General features: G+C 43.1%; 1 protein-coding gene across 2 annotated transcripts; it reads left to right on the top strand.

Moving 5' to 3' along the window:
• The first annotated feature begins 103 nt into the window (after positions 1-103).
• pax3a (paired box 3a) lies at positions 104-20,607 on the top strand. 2 transcript variants are annotated; one of them, XM_085388350.1, is made up of 9 exons: positions 104-467; positions 1,007-1,242; positions 1,615-1,744; positions 1,989-2,132; positions 10,784-10,983; positions 11,543-11,708; positions 11,841-12,061; positions 15,868-16,128; positions 17,141-20,607. In XM_085388350.1, the coding sequence occupies exons 1-9, from the start codon at positions 383-385 to the stop codon at positions 17,156-17,158; spliced, it is 1,461 nt and encodes a 486-aa protein (XP_085244476.1). In that variant the 5' UTR covers positions 104-382; the 3' UTR covers positions 17,159-20,607. The 2 variants fall into 2 exon arrangements, with proteins under 2 accessions (XP_085244476.1, XP_085244475.1); XM_085388349.1 differs by having other exon boundaries at positions 11,838-12,061.
• Positions 20,608-21,340: the final 733 nt, after the last annotated feature.

The raw sequence follows: 21,340 nt of genomic DNA, 5'->3' as shown, positions 1-21,340 counted from the left end.
TCCAATCACACAGCTCCCCCTGGCCCTGAACGTCCGGATCTTTGACCAATCAGCATGCGCGCGGTAGAGTCAGAGGGGACAGCAAGCACAGATAAAATGTTTAACTTCAATCCATCCTCGCACAGCATCTTCATAGTCCCCGCAGGACTGCCAGGGCAACCAGCACTTTGATTTAAACTCACCCCTCAGCCCACATCGATCACCGGAAAGCAACCAGTAACTCTTATGAGGAATTCGGTGCGCTGCGGTCGAGGCAACCTGTTACTCAACGAATGCAAAGAGGGCGTCTAAACTAACAAAAGAAGGAGCGTCTTGTTGGATTAAAATCTACCAAGGTAGCTACGTTAAACGTGTGAAGCGACCTGACAGAAAGTCAGGAAACATGACAGCACTTGCAGGAGGTTTACCGAGGATGATGAGGCCGACTCCCCATCAGAATTACCCGCGAGGAGGATACTCTCTAGAAGGTAAGAAACCTCATCCAGCTGCTACTGCTCGCACATCTAAAACTAAACTTCAACTTAAAGCAAAAAAACTTGAGCAAAGGTGGAAAAAGTGACTGCGGAACATCTTTAAAACTGTAAAAAACCAAAACCAAAAATAAACAAAACAAAACGAAAAACAAAAACTTGACTTTAAATGTCTGTTACTGGAGAGAAAGTCTGACTGCGCTATATGGTGATTGGTTTTGAATTTGTAATATTTCATGTCTATTTTATGCCTACTATTTAAGCATAAGTGTAGTTTTTGTGTCTAAATGTAACCTTTAAAAAACGATGTGTTTAATAACACAGTTGTCCAGCTGGCCAATATATATTTTATAAATGCTTTTACATATTTCACTGCTCTTATTCCAACATAGCCTGTCACATGAGAGTTGTGAGGAGTTGTTGTTTGTTTATTTATTTTATACATATACAGTTTCCAAAGTGTTTTGCTGAAAAGATAAGAGGCAAGTTGTCTAGTTTTCAGGTGTTTCACAAACTAAACCTCTTGTTGTCTATAGTCTCGACTCCGTTAGGACAGGGTCGGGTCAACCAGCTCGGTGGTGTCTTCATAAACGGCAGACCTCTTCCCAACCACATTCGACATAAAATAGTGGAGATGGCCCATCACGGTATCCGGCCGTGCGTCATCTCCCGTCAGCTGCGGGTGTCCCACGGCTGCGTCTCCAAAATTCTCTGCCGGTACCAGGAGACGGGTTCTATCAGACCGGGGGCCATCGGAGGCAGCAAGCCGAAGGTGAGAGACGGGACGGCTAATGTTGTGTCTGATTATTATTCAAGAGCCAGTGTCCACAGGTTATTTCAGCAAAGCTTTTCAGAACACGCTCAGACAACACATTCCCGTCAAAATAAAAATCTTCACTGTTGTTAAACTCACAGATTTAATAATCTGGAAATTTGCAATCGTTATTAAAAAAATTCAACAGCTGATATTAAACCCCCCCAACCTTTTCTTTTTTAGACATTCAGCCAAAATAAAACGTGTGTCTAGAAATATATATATATATATATATATATATATATATATATATATATATATATATATATATATATATATATATATATATAACCCTTATTTAAATATGATTTCTCCCTTTTCCCACCGAAGCAAACCGCTTCTCCAGAGATTGACAAGAAAATCGAAGAGTATAAGAGAGAAAACCCGGGAATGTTCAGCTGGGAAATTAGGGACAAACTACTGAAAGACGGAATCTGCGACAGAAACAACGTCCCCTCAGGTACAGACAATTATAAAATATTGTAACTATAACCGAAAGGAACGATGTAGAAAAATCATTTCATCTTCCCCGCTTAAAAGTGATGGGATCATTTTAATCAACAAAAACGAGCGCAAAATTTGTTGGTGTAAGGGATTCTGAACATTTTTTTGTTAATTATTTGATAATGAAGTATTTTTTTAAAGAATGATTTTACTTTTTTCTTTCTTTCTGTAACTTATCCGAACTTTTCCGTCTGACTCAGTGAGCGCCATCAGCCGCGTCATGCGCTCCAAATTCGGCGGAGCTGGTGAGGATGAGGAGGAGGATGAAGAAGTCGTGAAGAGGGCGATGGAGGAAAACGAGCCACGGACGAAACACAGCATCGATGGCATTCTGGGAGATCGATGTAAGTTCTTCATTTATGATTTCAATGCGCTGTGTGCTCATGTTACTGTCCAGGAGAATGTTGATAAAGAAAAAAAAATTAAGAAACGAATTTGAGTAGAAAAGTAAGATCTGGTTGTTTATGGCTTTTAAATGTTTAATTGTGTGTGGTCGGTTTTGTTGTCTGTAGCTTATGAGCAAGGCTTTTCAGGCTGGTGAAATCCGCTTGTGCTTTGCCGTTTGTTTGTATCAGAAAGAAAATGAATAATAATAATAATAATTTCGATATTACTTTCTGGAAATGTTTGAATTTTTAAAATCTCAGATGCTCACGCATGCGCATACACTTGTGAGAGTTAAACAAATAGTTTTTTCAAAATCAAACATTTGTGTAACTCCCAGGCCTGAGAATTTATTTCTTTTTTTAAACACTTAATCGGACACTGCGAATGAACTTCTGAGCACAAAGCATCGCGAGTCCATTTAGAGTCACACCTCGGTATGACGCACAAAAAAGCCAAACTCCAGTGAGCGGCTCAGTGGTGTACAATAAAATGCCAGGCTCTTTCAAAATAGGGAAAGAAAGGGAGGAGGAGAAAAAAAAGCTGCGCTGACAAAAGGCCGGGAGAAGACATTATGAACCCGCAATGAGCGATGAATTATTCAGGGACACCAACAGGCCCAGTGCGACCTGGTTTATAGACTCCTCCAAAAAAGTACCAGTTTGGAGGATTTCGTCAGTGTTTACAGAACAAATCACATCAAAGGGGGAAAAAAAGGGAAGAAACCAGAATCAGACAATCACCTGTTGATTTTCGACCTGTTGAGGACTGAAATGAAACTGTTGCTATTGGAGACGTGATTGAATTTATAGTTGCTACACGAGGAGTAATTATGCTGCTGTTTTAGCCTAAATAATGCAGAGTTTCCTAATATATTTCTGTTGAAATGCGAACTCTTGTTCTATTTTGAGTTAACGCATTCCGCAGCTCACAAAAGGCTCGCAGTTTTGTGAAATGTGGAGATGTGTTAAATTCACGCCAGTCAAATCGAACGGTTCCGTTACTGTTGCGCACGGAGCTTTTATCGCCGCTTTTTGTCTTTGCGCAGCGAGCATGACGCCTTCAGCGAGCGAGCGCAGGGAAACTCTTCACTCTTCACTAGATTAAACCCGAACCCTTTTATTTCTCTCCACTTTCATCCCAGAAAAAGTCCGCCCCTTTCCTTTCCGCCTAGGGCGCATACATTTAATGGAGTGACTGTGGGCACTTCCCTCCACCAGACGAGGAACATCCACAGTATTGATCAGGCCAGCTTGCTTGTTAAACTTCTTCAACTCATTTGTAAGGGAAGGGGGGGGGGATACAAAATAAAAATCCGATTAGATTCTGATCGTAGATGGATACACCAGCAAATTATGATTTCATACGCATAATTTCTTCTTGACCCTGATTTGCTTCATCGCCCCAAGCCGAAGACCTAGTTGTTTAAATATGTTTAAAATGTAATTTGAATGATTTTTAGGAATTGTTTTAATTGTCAGAACAAAATAAACAAATAAATAGAAGTTTCTCCTTTCTCTCTCTCTCCACCAAATAGGTGACATCCTACACGCAATCATCTTTAAAGCACATTTCTCTATTGAGAAAAGTACAATTTCATTCTTGTCTCTTTGTGGAAGTAGTTGAGTTTTTCTTCTTTCCCCCCTCTTTTATGAGACTTCATTAGAATGTGAAAAGGGTGGTTTGGGGACTGAGAGAGTGTCTTCTGGCCAAATATTGATTAAGTAGGTGTTTGTAGAGGCTATTGTTGTGGTAGAGAGAAGCCTGTTGCTCTCTGCCCCTTTCTCTTCTACCACTATTGTTGGCTTTCCTTAAGTGCTAAGATCAAAGCTGACTCATTTAGATTTATTTGTCTGGGAAAAAAAGGACTGCTAAGGTTTGTGGGTTAAAGTATATATCAGGAAGGCCAATGGCATTGGTGAGTGGCTGGAACATTGTGGGAAAGGGTTTGATTGTTCCATTTCCTGCATAAGTGAAAGTAGACTTGACAAAGTTTAAACAGCGCGTACGGTTGAGCAAGTTGGTTTACAATTTATATATATGTGTGTATATATATTTGTTAATAAAGCAGTCAAGCAACTCATTGTATCTTGGGTGTGTGATATTTACAGGAACACTGAATTGTGCAACGCTGTTCTTGTTCTTGGGATGTGTTAATTGATAGCATCCTTTCCTCCATACTCTTAGCACTTTAGCCTTTAGCGTCATACAATTAATTAAAGTAACCAAAGTCATTGAAGCTAGAGCAGCAAGTCTTGCAGGATCCATTTATGGCAGTGGGGTGAAAGGCAAAAAGAAGAAGAAGAAGGAGGAGGCGGGGGGGAAGAAAGCTCAGAAATACAAACAGTCAAAGGGATAACTTTTCTTTAAAAAGGGAGTCCCGTGGTGCCAAAATGAATGAGCTCAGTTCTTTCAAATCTGCCATGGTGAACGCAGTCAACATGTAATAATTGGTTTCATTGAGGTGCATTCCAACAATCTGCTGCCATTCTCCTGCCTCTATTGTCCAGAGGCAGGCAAATAGCCAGAGGGACAGGAGGAATCAAGTGCTGACAAAACATGAAAGATTTAGCTGCTTTTGTCAAAGGAGCTGAGTAGGACTTTGTTTGTGTAAATAAACTGGGTTACTGGCTCCCTGTGATTTTGGCATGGCTTTTGAATGAGGGGGAAATTTGGAGAGCGAGGAGAGCAGAAAGTCTGCAACTGCGTTCAGGCCTGTGCCGTATTTTAAAGCGGTCAGAAATGCGTATGTAATATAGGTTGATCTGAACCGCCAACAAAGGAGAAGCTATTGCAATAACAAACTTCCGCACGTAGCCGGCTACATACAGGCTCTTTAATCCAATTTTCAAGTTTCATAACTTAGGCTCTCATGAGGCATCTAAGTATATAAACAGATAACATTTCGGGCACACACAGGGAACAGAGGCATCCAGGCAACATAGCAATAACCCTTAACTGTAAACAGAGAGAGAGATTTTGTAGAACATGCGACTGGAGTTTTGGAGGAGACAGGAGACAGAAGGCCTCAGTGCAACCAGAGGAATGTCTGCTATAGCCACATTTCCATTTTCCTCTCAGGGCTGGATAATGGAAAAATTTATATGTGGGGCTCACTCTGTGTTTTCCTGTGTTGAGAGTGCTTATGATGCTTATTTATCCTGTTAGACTGCTGGGAAAACAGCCCAAATTCATAGATGGATGGGTGGATAGATACTTCTTTGCCCTTCTACTCTACTTAAAATACTCAGCACTTTCACATTTTGCTAGTCGGCACCACTCTCAACGCTCTCTCCTGCTCCAAAAAAGAATGGAAAAAATCCACACTGGCTGATCTGCAACTGAATGCAGACTCTATGCTTCATTAAAGCCTCTTTCTCTGTTGGCACCCACATTGTGATCCTCCAATATTAATTCAAAGGACAATTAATGAATGCGGGCCAACTTTGAAGTAATGGGCTGGGGTCCTGCCCTGAGCCGGCCCCTCGGCGCTGATGTACTCTCTGCATTCTCCCCACTAACCCCAAAGACACTGTGAAGTTACTGAAAAAGAAGCATCGAGCAATAGAAGGTCAAGGAGAGGAGCCCCAGTAGAAAAAGAGCTCTCTATTTTCTTGGAAGTATTAGCCAAGCAAAAGTCTGTGATGGGGAGGATAAAGGAGCGAGGAGAGAAAAGGGTCGGGAGCGAGGGGACTCTCCAAAGAAGAGCCACAATGGGATAGTTAATTGAGTAAAGCCAGACAGCGTTGTCAATCACTTAACTTTGTTTAGCCTCAGGTTTTGTGAAGCAGTTTCATCCAGCACATTGCACATTACGGACGTGCCAACGCAACTCTGCTGCTGTTTTGATTTATTTCTTTTTCTCACTCTGAACAAGGAAGACAACATTTTTTTTAAGTAAAGAAATGTGTGTTCTAGTTTCCAGCTTATTTCCTACCATTTAAGTAAAAATAAATAAATAAATCATAGACATTTGTAGGGTCTGAAAAATTAAAGTGTGGAATGTGTTGATGGTTTTTCTCTCTGAGTATCTGTGCAGTTTTGTTGCAGGGTCAGTGGCGAGGCTGACTCCGCTGCGGTGCTGTGTGTGTGAAAAGGTCAGGGGCTAACCTGGGGTCACTTCACTGTTAAAACTATCAGGCCCCAGGAAATGAGGTTATGATAATGTTTGGGAAAAGCTGTCAACGGACAAACCAGTGTCAGGATGTTACACCGAAGGATCCATGACGCACAAATAACCTTCTTTTTGTAACACGTACATCTTTCCTGCATCCGAGAACCATATTCCGGCTGTCCTGCGTCAGGTAATTGGTTCGGGTGTCTGTTTTGCCTAACAGGGCAGAGCTGATGGGGAGCTCTGCTGGTTGGTCTCTGTGTGACTGGAACGTGCGGCAGACTGGCCTGTTGCTGCAGCCCTGCGTGGGTTCTTTGCAGTTGCTTTGTCCGTGCCCCGAGGGTGGAAATGCCACCGTGAAACTGTCACCTAACTGCACTGCGGTGGAACTAAATAATAACCACCGCACACTGGGCACACATAATAGCCACGCAGGGCCATTTGTGCTTTTTTTGTCACCCTCACCGATATTAGACAGAGATACATCTTTCAACTTCATATTGCCGGCTATTTCTTTGTCCGTTAAGTGCTAACCTCCTCCGCTTATTCGCTCCATTTTTTTTTCTATGTCCATCACATCATCATCTCTCACTTTTTCTCCCCCCCCCCCCTTTTTTTTTTTTTTTTCCCAGGCAGCTGCGGGTTCCTGGGGGCTCTTTAGCAAGTCAAGTGAGCAGCCCACTCACTCCCAATTCCCCCTTAACTGTTAACCCCAGCTGAGCCCATAAGCTGTCAGTTAACCATTCTTTCCCTCAGTGCATCTGCTCGCTCTGGCTCTATGTGGCATGCCACTATTTTATTCAGTGGCCCACTCGCACTGTGCTCTGTGGCCTGAAAGGGCCACATCTACTTCCTTGGGCAAATAGCTAGTTCATTTGTCTCTTCTGCCCTTTGTTTTGTGTTGCGAACACATGTCACCAGCTCAATTACCTTCTCTATTAACAGCCCCTGGAGGACGGGCTAAGCCAGCCCCTATCAAGATGAGACTATAAACTGCCACATATGCTCTGCTTCGCTTTCTCTTTCCTCTGTGTTTCCTCATCCCCTCGTTTCCCTCTTCATTTGAGACTTTCTCGTCTTTTTTGATTTCTTACTTTATTCCTTCCTTCAGTATGTACTTTGAGTCTCTCTCACACTTCTCTCTCCACCTCTTTGGTTTGTTTCTCGTTTCAAAGTGCATGTGTGTAAATTTATATGCATGTATGAGCGCAGTGTCTCTTCATATTAACATCTCTTGAAAGGGTAAGTGGAGGGGGGGGGGGGGGGGGGGGTGAATGCTTGGCAAGGCAAGCCCTGGCCGAGGTAGTTTCTGCAATACACAAGAGCAGCCTTTATTCCTAACAGTCGAAACCCTCTCTTGGGTTTTTTTGGCTTGTTTGAGGCACTCCTGCTGCAGGTGAAGCTAATGGAACTGGACATTCCCCAAGTTCACATCTGTGACCCTCTGGAGTTTATCTTCCCTGCCTGTCAGTCTCCTCTCTCGATCAATATGTGGTTGGGTTTATCTTGCATGGTGGGTCTGCAGCACTGTCCTTGCCCTCTGCATTTTATCTGCCTGCACGCTCGTCTGTGAATACACTTGTTTTTTTTTTTTTTTTTTTTTTTTGTCTTGAATTTCTGATCAGGGAAAGGAACCTGTTGAATTCACTTGTTGAGCTCCTTAAACTGCGATAAACACAGTCATATCTGTTCTGCTATCTGAACTAGCTTCTTATTAGTTTATTATACTACATCTTGCTCTCTTTTGAAACAACTGTTTCGTGGATTATTCTTCAGCAACCTCAATTTCCGGTTGTGGGATAATAATCTATCTTTCTGTTAGGACGCCCGTCAGAGCCAGAGCCAAACTGTGAGGAGCGATGGAGTATTTTCAGCTCCCCGGTGCTTTAGCTCCAGCGTAAAATTTGATTTGGGTGTTTAAGTAAGGAGGTCGAGGCCTTCCTTTGTGCGGTTAGTATCCTCTTCTGTCGTTTTGTTGCAGGGAATGTGTGGGAACAAGCCTGCTTCTGCATCAGCATGCCTTAAAAACTGATGTCAGTGCAGGAAAGTGTTTTAAAAAAAAAAGTCAAAGATGCAGATGCAATGATGGGAGAGCAGAAGACAAGAGCAGTGAAGTAAATTGATGAGATTTAAGGGACAGGTCCTAAAGAATAACCAGCACCCCAATTTGCCTTAGCTTGGCGCCCAGCACGCCTTCCCCATCATCTTCTTCAGGTGCCTTCAGCCTCCCATCTCCTCACCATGTCAACCCTTCAACTCCCCATCCCCCAACTTTGTGCCCCTCAGGCCATGGAGGGAGGGGATGAAGGGGTGCTCCCCTGCTGTGCCCCTCCACAGCCCTCAGTAGCCCTTCTCCAGACTCCTTTGTGCCCCCCCCCCCTTTCTCCCTCCCACTCTTCATTCCCCCACTCAGCCCCTGGCTCTACAGCCCCCATCTCACCCTTCAGCCCCCTCCACTCCCCTGCTGGGCAGGTGACAGGCCCCTGAATGCGGGCCCGGGCGTCCCTGATGGCTCCTACAGATGGAGCGTGGTAATCGGTCCAATAGAGCCCTGCCACAGGCTTTTCCCTGCAAAGATACAAAGGCCTGGCCACATAACAACACCCCCCCCCCCCCCCCCCCCCCCCACAAAAAAAAAAAGAAAGACAGTGAGAGAGGAAGAGAGAAAAAGAGAGAGAGCATGCTAGAGGATGACAAAAGCAACACTGTCATTTACCATTAAGGACACTCTGTGACGGACTGTTTTCTTAGTAGTTACTAATAATAAAAACAGGGAGGGAAAGGAGAAGGAAAGACAGAAATAAAAGGTAAAAGGGTGCAGGCGAGGAGATCCACCCCCAACCTTGTAGTTAACATGATATACAATGCCAATGGGGAGCTTTCTCCTCTGAGGAGTTTTATGAGTTCGCCTTCCCTCCCTCAAGAATTTTTTGCGTTTCTTTGCCGTCATTCATTGTCTTTTTTTTTCTTTCCTTCTCTGTTCGCCCATTATTAAAATGGTAATGGCACTGGATATAGCTGTGCTCGCTTCCTCATCTTGAGATGTACTCTCCTCAAGTTGCTGATTTATAGAAAATGCACAGAGAAATACAAAATAAGTTTCCTTTTATAAGCAAAGTTTTACTTTAATCCAAAGTCTCTCTTTGTGTCGGACATGTATTTTACATATAAAATGTGCTTCAGTGCGTCTCAGGCCAAACTTTACCTGGAAAAAACAACACAAAAAACAGCCCATGCTCAGAGTTGCACTTTCCAAACCTATTGAAGCATCCAACCAATCACTGATCGCCTATACACCTACGTGGCACCCTCAGTCCAAATGTAATAAAGAGCTCTTCTCAGCATCAGAATCTTGTGTGCTGGCGGTCCTTATCACAGCAGCATTCCCTCAGGCCAAATCCGTGTGTAATGCCTGGTCAGACACACACTGGCAACCAGCACAAACATTTCCTGCTTGGCTCCAGAGACTCCAGAGGCGAGGGGAGATCTCTGCCTCTAGCCCCCACCCCCTCCTTGTTGTCTGACTTGGCACTTTTTAATTAAAGCTTTAAATCTGAAGGGCAGAGGGAGAATGTCTGTCTGTTTGGGGGGGAATAGCCAAGCTTCGGTCTTCTGCTGAAGCCTTTCTGCTGCTTACACCTGTCCGTCTGGTTTTGAGCCACTTATTTCGTCTCCCTCGGCGTAGAGGTGTTTGCTGCATAGTTTGAGTGTCGAAAAGGTGCAGTGAACCCTCCTCATGAGCTTTAAGGGGTCCCTCTGGGGTGGATTTGGAAGTGGATTCCAACTCTGTCTTATTTCCATCTGTTTTTGACACATTGTCACAGTCTACATTCACCGAGTGAAAACCCGTAGCTCAGGCGCAGCAGATGCATGTTTGTGAGTGTGCATATGAGTGAGAATGATGGGGGGGGGGGATTGCACATACGTAATGGTGGACAATGGAAGACTGTCACGCTAGTTTGTGGAGCTTAATCATTATTTAATAGATGGGCAACCTCCCCCTCAAAATTCAGAAATCGTTGTCTATGGTCTCAAGCATTCAATGATTCCCTTCTTCTGCTGAATTAGGTCCCAATGGCTGTCTCCCAGTTACCCAGTTGCTCTCTCCTGCCCTCAACTGAACAAACAGATTAAGAAGCACCTGCAAAAGGCTGACTGCCTTTCACTATGGGACCCTATCGGCATAGGACACAGCATGGCTAAGACTGGAAGAGACACAGTGTCCCAGGGAATGGATACCCCAGAGAGATGTAGTCCTCTTTAATCCATGTTCAAGCAGCCTCTGGCTTTTGATCCCCTCAGGAACCACTGAGGAGTTTAAGGGAGCAGGAGGATACAATCTAAAGTGGCTCTGCACCATGTGTTGCACTCAGCACAATCTATTGTATCAGATCCTGCTATTGTACCCCAGCTTAGTATTTACTACAGTGTTTCATTCTGTGTCAGCCTGACTCCTCTGAATATCGAATTAACACAGAGTTTGTTTCCTGATCCCAGCCAGTCACTCAGACGAGGGCTCCGATGTGGACTCCGAGCCGGGTCTGCCTTTGAAGAGGAAGCAGCGTCGGAGTCGGACTACCTTCACGGCAGAACAGCTGGAGGAGCTGGAGAGGGCTTTCGAACGCACGCACTACCCTGACATCTATACGCGAGAGGAGCTGGCTCAGCGGGCCAAACTCACCGAGGCTCGAGTTCAGGTTAGACCCACGCACGGAAAAGTTTTGGAGACCTGAATCTTGACAGTATAGCAGTGTGTCAGTCCGTCATGACTTTGTGTCACATGGGCATTAAATAGCCTTGAGATGTTGCCACGCATTCCTCACAGCTATTAGACATGTGTTCCTCTAAAAACCCTTGACCCTTTGCCCCTGCACATGCAGACAGACAAAATGCAGATTCACTACAGCCACCGTGTGTGAAAACAGTGTCCTATTTTTGGCAAACTCCTCAAAAAGCGCTATGTTAAGATCATCAAATATCACAAAATAGACTCTTGTTTAAGACGGTTTCCTAATTATAGGGTTTAACAACCGTAACAACCCTCCAGCCTTATCTGAACCCAGCGACCAGCCATGGCACACAAAGCAGTAATGTGTGTCATTTCACTTCACTTTACAAATGTTAAGATCTCTGTCAGTTCAGCTCCTTGTAATCACACCGACTGGCCTGGCATGTGCACATATACCTTCACTGGCCTGATGGCAAACCCTATTGGGTTAGGAGAAAAATAAACACTTGCCTATGTTACTCTCTCAGGTGTGGTTCAGTAACCGAAGAGCCCGGTGGAGGAAGCAAGCAGGGGCTAATCAACTGATGGCGTTCAACCACCTCATCCCTGGTGGTTTCCCCCCATCAGCTATGCCCGGTTTGCAACCCTATCAACTGTCAGACAGCCCCTACCCTCAGACTTCTATAGCTCAAGGTGAGCATAGCTGAACGAATCTGAGCATACCTGAGTAATGATTTTGCAGATTTCTTCTTATCGCACATGTTTGTGTTTTTATAAGAATAATCGGATTTTAAATAAAATGTTTCATCTAATTTTATCCAGCAGCTTCTGAGCAGCCCAGCACAGTCCACCGACCGCAGCCTCTACCACCCACCTCTGTGCACCAGAGTGGGCTCAGCTCCTCAGCCAGTTCCCAGGATGGGAGCTCTGCGTACTGCCTGTCTTCTGGTCGACACGGCTTCTCAGGATATTCAGAAAACTTTGTGGCCCCAGCAGGACACACCAACGCCGTCAACCCGACCATCAGCAACAGCCTCTCACCGCAGGTCAGTCTGCCAATCTGTTGTTAAAATACACAGCAATACATTTATCGCCAAGTTATTGTACTTCTGCATAAACAAACATTAATTAGACTGAAATACAAGCACACACCTATCCACACATAACAAAAAAAGAAGCAGTCCTTCGCTGCGGTTCGAGAAGTCCACCATATGTTGGAATAATGACACACGGGCACACGCACTTCTGTGTGTGGCCTCATAGACAGCTTTGCAGCGACACAGATGACACCTTGTTAGGCTAAAGAACTCGGTAGCTTTTCATTTTTGTTTATTCCGACGGGTAGCTTGATGAATTTAAAATGTGGCAAACGTCAGTCTTTGGAGGGGCAGAAAGGACCAGACGTGAGGAAGGATGTACGGATGTCGGATGATGACACAAATCAAAACTGAAAAGACAATTATGGTCGATTACACAGTCATCAGTGTCCATCAGTGGCTCCCTACCAGCTCAGAAGATAGACTAACAGGCGTAAAACGAGCTTTTAACCGCCACAAAGGGTGGCGGGCTCACATGCAATGCATGCTGAGTCTTAATTCCCATGAGAGAGAATCTCAGACTCCTGTCAGGCTCAGATAAAAAAACAGCTCCGGGCAGGTTTCTTACTTTGTGAATGCCTGAGGATGTATATACCGAGAAAAAAGAAGAAGAAGAGCTTTGTTGTGGCCACTGAGGTGCACAGTTAGAAAGCAGTAGGTGGCACCATTGTGGCTGAAGCTATAACTGACCACTTTGGCAAACATCTGAAACATCTGGTTTTAAATGCATTCAAAGTTAGTCATGTCTGCTAACTCATAATTTGTAAATGGTACGCAAGCTTGCTGGTAGCAGCCTTCCTGTAACTGAGCTCATGCTTGTGGGCTGAGTTTCCTGCACCCACAGGGTCACCAATGGACTTTAACTCCAATAAAGAGGCCAAAGGTGCTGTGGCCTCATGGATGGTTTCAACATTAACCTTAGTGGGCCGCTCTGCATTTAAACGGACATCTCATCTTGCAAATCGGACGGCATGCCTCGAATGTTTTCTCAGTCTGGAATTGCAATCACTGAATGTTCCAGTGTCTTAATTGATTGGAATGAAGTAATCTAGCCCTTCGTAACAAGGTGTGTAATTTATGTAAATGACTCACTTTGTTGGCTAATTTGTTTTAATTTATGTATCCATTGCAGCTGTTTGAATGTACATTACAATGCGTTTTTCTCGATTTCAGATGAGGATAGAATTAATTTCCCGATTTTAACTTAATAAGGCAGAGAAAATGAGAATTTATTAAATTCTATGACATTGATAGTTAATACCTCAAGACCTCTCTGCACTCAGAAAACTTTACTTCTTCAGTTTCGTCATATAGCTACGTAGCTTGGTCAAATTTGTATCAAATCCTTGCTGGATTTATCCGTTTATCTGACCTCCAAATTTGTCTATAATATCTGATCTACTCTACTGGATCCTTCAGACGTTTCGGGGTTTCATTCAACTCCCGATATGGAGGGGACCGTGGAGTTTTGATATGGATAAGGTTTACTTTAGATAGATGATATTCTTGTCTGAACAGTTAGCTCTGCTTTGGGAGTAGCGTTCACGCGAGTGGTTTCCCTTTCTCCTGTGTCTCGCTGCTGATCTGGTGCATACCAAAGCAATCCTTTCTCACCAAGGAAGCAAGCGGCCAGGATTTGCACCCCCCCGAGTCCTAATCTCCGGAACAACCTCAAAACAGACACATACTACCAGGACCTGATGCTGTTTCAGTTGGAGACAGAGAGGGCATGAGTACCTAGATCAGACAGAAAGCCATGCAAATACAACGCAAACTAACCTTTGCACACACATGGTGCATGCATTTCAACACAATCATGTGTACTATATGTTTTATTTTGTAAAGAAACACCACGTGGGGAAAAATGTTAAAAAAAAAATATCTTAATTTAATCAGGCAGTCTGAGAACAAAATCTATTTTACAATAACAGACCAGAGAACATGAAAGACTCACAAGAACAAAACTGGATGAAGACACAATCAAGGAATCCTTAAATACAATTCGTAGATTCATAGCAAAAACATGCACGGGGAATATCTAAGATTAAGTATTCATTGGATATTGAGCTGCAATTTGGTAGGAACGGGGGAGAGGGATGTGAGAGTGTAAATGAATACCAACAGTGAGAAATCCATCCAAACTTTTCATACAGCGAAGAACGATGGGTGTGAAATTTGTCATCTCATTTTTTTTCTTTTTTCTGGGCTACATTACAATACAAATGATCTCACATGGCCAAAGACACAATAGCTTTAAGGCTGAAGGTACTGCGACATGCAAGGCCTAGTTTCATTCATTATTAATCAAATATTAACTAAAAAATAAAACGTCTTAATTACTAAAACATGACTGAATTGTATTGTTTGAAATCTACGTAAACAGAAGTTGAGATATCAGCCTTGCGTGTTCAAAAATATTTAGACTGCACAAATGGAAACTAAATACTAAAGGGGAAAAAAGAAAAAATATGTAAAAATAACTGAAGAAATTAAATAGTTTGAACTAATATAGCAGCTTTTAATCTTAACTAAGTTCAATTAAATGCATCGCAGTGCATTTCTGATTGACAAACGACTCATACAACAAGGGTGGAAAACAAGGTGCTGGCCTGCCATTTGAATTAAATGGAGTTCAGTGTCTTGTCCAGTATGTTGATAAGCTGGGGATCAAACTGGCAACCATGCCACTAGAAGACTGCACTTTTTATCACCTGAGCCACGGCCACCCTCGAAGCTGCCTCTGTAGCATACATGTGCGTGTGTGCGCCAACTGACTGTCCGCTGTGAAAGCCTTTGTTTTTTAAACCACTTGGCGCTACTCATTCTTTATCTTTTTCTTTTCAGTTAGACAGTTCCTGGTTTTGCTCTTGGCTTCGGCTCTGCGTCCTCCTACACGGACTGTAATTCTTGTTCTCCCTTTTTGTCCATTTTTAGACATTTTAATGACTTCACTTTGCCTCTCACGCAAACCTTTGTGCAGCTGTTCCCGGTGGATCATTGATACCCCTACATCCCTGACATCGGAGCAAAAAACTGCTAATACACATACACGTGCGCATGCAAACACCTACTGCTGCATGCTTGTAGGAGATGTAGTGCTCAGACACATATGCAAACACACCCCACCCCTCAATCCCACCTAACCTTTGACCTCTTCGCCCTCACAAGGACACTGTGGTTTTTGTCTCAAGAGAAAGTGAGATGATTAAGGGAAAGTGAAAGCGTGAAAGTGAAATTTGCTTTTTTTTTTTAGGCAGAATTTAAGCAAAAATAAACATCACGTTCTCAGCGTTTTTGTTTTTAAAATCAACACTGAGCAAATTTAGACTCTTTTTTTGTTGGTTTAATTTCAAGGAAATGCTACGAGTTGGCTAGTGTAAACAATGAGAGAAAAATACTCCAATATTTTTATTAACCTGCTTCTGCAAATACGACATAAGAACTATAACAGATTCCACTAGTGGGCTAAAGCTTTGGCCACTGTTAGCTTCCTATTCCAAATAAAGAGAACCATATGTGTGACGGAAGCTAGTAATAATGTATTTATGACAGTGAACGGGGGGAGAGAAGGAGCGCTTACACTTCAGCCCACCTGTGTGGAGTGGATAAAATGAGTGTATGATACTGCCTTGGGATTTTTCAAAATTTACTTTGCAATATATTTTATTTTGAAGGTCACGCTGTAAGTAGAAAATCTCTTCAATTAAATCCAGTTCCTGTTCTAAACAATCAAGACTTCCTCTGTCTGCCTTCAGGTGATGGGCCTATTGAATCCAGGTGGAGTACCACATCAGTCCCAGAGTGACTTTGCCCTTTCCCCATTGACTGGGAGCCTGGAGCCCAATGGTGGTATGGCTGCTAGCTGTCATGGTTCCCAGCGCCTGGAGGCTCTACCAGGCCTGACCAGCATGCCCGCCCTGCCTAGCACTCAGTCTTACTGCCCGCCCTCCTACTCCTCCTCAGCCTATGTGGACCACCACCCTTCCTACCAGTATGGACAGTACAGTCAGAGCAAGGTACAATGTAATTTTTTAAATTTTTGTTATAATATTGTAACAAAAACACTAATTCATACCGACTTCCAACCTGATTTAGGTTTGTTTAAAGGCCTAAACCATAACCTCTGCTTTAATTGCGCAGATCCTTCTGATGAGTGAGCTTCTCAAATCGCCCAGCACTGCGCTGAAATTACATTAAACTTTAGGGAATGCTTGCAGCGCGGTTACCTCAGTTTACATTACCATCATCGGGCTATCCACGTGGCCCGAAGCTTATCCCAGCACACACGTTTTCACTCACTGTCCTTTCGTGACCCCTGCGTATGATGAGCTTGCCCATCAAATCCTCAGTCTAGCTCACCTAGCCATGTAATGACCCCTGTGTAACAAAGATCGCCGCCAAAATGAAAGGACTCGTGTCTCGAAGTGCGTTTGACAGGCCAGAGGGGAGTGTGCAGTCTGCTGTTAGGCCTGATCTGAAGTACACTACCAAAATGTTGACTGGCCCATCAGTGGCAACATCTTGATGTCATTAATTTAGTCAGTCCTGGGAGGGACTCATATGTAGCTGGGGGGTGGGGGGGGGCAAATGGATGTGTGTCTATGTGTGCGCAGGCGTGTACGTGTATCTGCATAAAAGCAGGGTAAGAGGCTTTTTAACAGGGGGTGATTATGGCCCTTGGCAGGTCCGGATTAGAACCATGTGTCCCACTGGAGGTCAGATTTAGAGTTGTTATTGATCAGTGAAGCAGTGCCAGAGATCCAGGCTAAGGCTCTGTCTCGGCGCAGTGTAACCAACCTCACCAAGTACAAACTATGTCCAGACTTATTCTCAGAGCTTTCTCAAAGCTTCTCATTCCGAAGTTTACCAAAGGGTCCCAGATTTCTTTCCCACCTGCTCTCACCATCCCTCCCTACCAACATCACGTCTCACATTTAACTGTCCATTTCACACTTAAACCTCCATGAGATTTTCTGTTGTATGTAAATAAAATAAACAAATAAAATAAACTTTTTATGTTCCCCTTAGGTGCCTTTTATTATTTGAAGCTCCCAAGGTGGTGTGAAGAAGAGGTTTGCCAGGCCTCGCTGACATTTGTCACTGGAAAACACCACCAGCCGCTGCCTCTGACAACTTCCCCAGGACAGCAAGACATAGTGTGGGGGCTAAAGCGATTCAGACATTCTCCTTTGGCAAGAAGTGAACGTTCTGAGATGAAGGTGAAGTGATGAAGGTAGTTGTCTGGGATAATCAGAACCAAAGGCACGGTTGCTCTTGTTACCCGACACTTGCTTTGCTTGTGTGTCATGTCATGCTCCAAGAACCAAGCGCTGATCATTCACCATACTTCAAGAGGAAAAGTAGGAGGGCGGGGATATGAGAAGTAATTCCACTCAAGACCTTTTAGTATTTTTATTTTTTAAACATGTAGCAGAGATGCAAGCTAAGGTAGACTTCATAAGAACTTCTGCTCTTCTAAGAATGTCTTCATCAAAACCGTGTCATGGAAAATGATATTAACTGTAAATTAAGTAACTCTTTGGCGATCAACGTGTGACTACACCGGGAAAACCAGCAAGAACACATGAACTGAAGCCACGTGGAGTCATTGTGAATCTGCTGCAACCCAAAGAAAGTGCAATACAGTCATACCTCATGTAATGTAAATGAACGTGCATCAAATGTTCCCCAGTTATAACCTCAAAAACACACTCTGTCTTCGTAATGTCATTCATTTTGGGTTGTACGCACTGAGCAATCAGGGGAAGTCATCAAGCGATGAATGATAGAACATATAGTTGTGATGTCATGAAGCCAAAAAAAAAAAGAAAAAAAAATTCTCTGCCAGTGAATACATTATTCAGTTTGACAGTTAATTTTTGCTTTTGCATGTGTTTAACTAGTTTTTTTTTTCTTTTTATAAGGAACTTGCAAATATTACTTCCACTTCCTATTTATTTAGTCTTCATGTGTCTTTTCTGTACGTCCTCCTGTACAAGCACATGTAAGTGCTTCAGTAAGTCTTACATAATGCTCATTCGTTATGTTTTTTTTCTTTTTTTACACTCTTCATTTACAATGGCGTAAAACTGTTTTGTTGGTAAAAACATTTTGTGTAAAATATAGCACTATTTACTATTTATAATAAACGCATAAAAGTGGTCAGTTGTAAGACTGAATTGTGTAATTTGTGGAATGCATTTAAAAACATAGGCATGGATAAACTGTTTATCTGCACCTATCTACAACAGAATAATATATGAATAAATCAGCCCCCAGAATCTTACTACCTTTACAATAAATTTGGGGGGGGGGACCTCTAAAAATGGTAAGAAGAAGGTTAAAAAGAATCTGATGGCGTAAAGCACCTTGGAGCGACTAAAAGTTCTTTCATAGTGTTTCATAGTTTCCTTCTTTGTTGTTTCCTACCTGCTTTTTAAAGATGGGGTGCATTTCTGGATCACTAAATCATAAATATATCTCCTTTCATAAACACTCCTTCACACCCTTTAATGACTAAAGCAGAGCTGCAGTAAATTATAAAAGCACAGAGTGGGGCATTAGTCAGTCACATGGCTATAGATGGTTTGGAAGACTTTTGGCTATCACCACTAAACAGAAACACACACACACACACACACACACACACACACACACACACACACACACACACACACACACACACACACACACACACACACACACCAAAACAAGCCAGTTGGTACATTCTTTAAAAGGCTACAACTTTACCTGCCTTTTTTGTTTCTCTGAGCTCAGCTGTGCAGCTGTCCACGCCATTCATGGTACATATCTAAAATGAGGACGCGAGCATCAATGAAAAACACGGACGTTTGTTTAGTGCTTTCATGTGTTTTCAGTACTTTGTGTCTTGAGATGTGTGTTTAAATTTGTTTATGCTGAGTATTTGTGTCAAACGTGATAAGATCAAGGAAAGATTTAATTTCACTGTTTTCTTTGCTCTCTCCAAACTTTTTTTTTTGTGTGCAAGCGTTCAACTTGTAAGACACAGCCAGTGAAAAAGCCAAAGGGTTTGCTTTGGAGCTCCGTGTCAGTCAAGCTGCAACACACTGGAGACAACTTAACCTCTGACCCCAACACTCTTTGAAATGAGTAGACTACTTGACCGGAGCTGACAACAATCCAAGTGTCTCTGCAGCATCCAACCCCCAAATTGAAAGTGAAGGAAAGAGTACAAAGAGGATGAGCTACAAAAAGAGAAAAGAAAAAGAGGTTATTTCTGGAAAAAAAATAAGGGGGGGATTCTTATAAGGACTCTGATGAATTTCTGGTCAAAATGACATCTTTACAGAAATCATTAAAAAAAAAAAGAGTGCAGTTGTGCACATTATGGCTGCAAAAGGAAAGAAGTGGGCTTCTTAATATCTGAAACACCACCTTATCAGGTCTCCACAAGAATGGGTGGGAGGCTCACGGCATGCCTTTCCTAAAGCGGCGAGTGACTGCCTCTAACACTTGCCATTCACTATCCCCTTTAGTTCTCTTTCCTCCCTGTGTCTTTTGCTTTATTGTGATTCTTGCTGAGCCTCTTTCCTGCTGCTGATTTGAAAATGAAGACCATGAACCGGACCCTCCTGCTTTCTCTTTTAAGCAGATGCAAGCAGATTCTCGATGACACTGGGACAAACATCAGCGAGCGCCAGTTCAGTGGGACCGTTTCCAACACCACAGTGAGCTCTCTCTCCAACATCGGTCCAGCTACCACCGTCTCCACCACCAGTTCTAGAGAGACCTATGACAACGCTCACTTCTATATCCTGTTTGTAATGTTCTTCTACTCTTTCCTCGCCATGACACTTTTTAAATGCTTTATAGACAGCGACGAAGAAAAAAAGGATCCCTATGAGGAGTTCATAAAAACCGGGCGGCCGTCAACACAGGCATTCAACGCAGACCACATGGCAGAGAAGTTTTACTTTGAAGAGGAGAACAGCCTGTGAGCCACGGGCTTTCTAAGGAGAAGGAGAAGGAGGGGTATGAATGCATACGGGGGATGTTTTGACAGTCACCAAGCCAGAAAAACGTCAGGGCAGACTACTCAGGCAAGACCTGCTAGTGATTTTGAAAAACCTGTAGTAGATTCATTCCCCCCCCTTCCATCTGACAATCAGGAGCCTTATGAAAGCAGGCTGTTCGACAGGCAGGAGGAGACGGCTGCCTCTGATGATCTGAGAGATGGGTGGAAACATAGAGAAGTGTGGGTCAATGGCAGGCCGGAATCTCCTCCTGTGAGGCCCAATCAGGATCCCTAACAGCAGGGCCTTCAACATGGGTACACCACAGGGAACCTGGGATTCGCAGCAGACTGAGGGTGGTGCAGGGCAGAGACTCAGTGAGTGCGTGTGTGTGATAAAAATGTGTGTGTTAACCAGCCATTTAATTATCTGTAAATTCCGCTTGAACTTTTTACAGCATTATTTTTATTTGTCAAATAAAAACACAACAAAAACTTTGAATCCTGTGAGAGCAAACAGATAAGCGTTATTTAAAAATATATATAACTGTATATTATATGTTTTTAGACAAACAAGTTCAACAGTAGCCATATGCTTGTGAAAAGACAGTATTTTTCTAAAAGGATGAAATGACATCCAATTCTCAAATTGGTTCTAATTAGACCCAAAGCTCCGTGGAATATCCAGGACCGAGCGACATTCCTTTGCCATTACATTGTAACTGATCTGTGGAGACTTGACGCACGGCTACAGGGCCGCCCCAACCTCTGCGTGACCCCACATGATCTAAGTTTACAAAGCTGTGGCGAAACGTGAACCCACGACTCACTCTACAGAATTAACTTCAGGGATTGTGCAGAGGATTGTGCAAAGAGAACACACGCTTCTCATTTGCGCAACGCAGCGCAAACGTTACCTTCGCGGAGAACAGGAGGACGCTTCAAATTAGCAGACCGGTGTGTGCCAAAAAGTGATCGCCTGCCAATAACTGATTTCCAATGTTTCCATGTGTTGTGTATGTGTAATGTCTTCACGTATATTGGTAAATAGACTTTAGTGAACAGGATTTACAAAGGATCTAAATACAAATTTAAAAGTTACTTGTTTTTTTTTAATGTATCTTTATGAATCTTAGTTATACCCGCATTATAACCAATCTGGTCTTTTTTGTCAACTTAAAATATGTTTACAGAACTATTCTTATATTTGTTGCAATTTCAGGTACCTTCTTGGC

Source organism: Rhamphochromis longiceps, linkage group LG18 (assembly GCF_057381845.1).
Source record: "Rhamphochromis longiceps isolate RC_006_pf linkage group LG18, R_longiceps_female_GT1.1, whole genome shotgun sequence".
Classification (NCBI taxonomy): domain Eukaryota; kingdom Metazoa; phylum Chordata; class Actinopteri; order Cichliformes; family Cichlidae; genus Rhamphochromis; species Rhamphochromis longiceps.
Note: the sequence above shows the minus strand (reverse complement) of the source record. Positions and strands in the feature narration are given on the sequence as shown.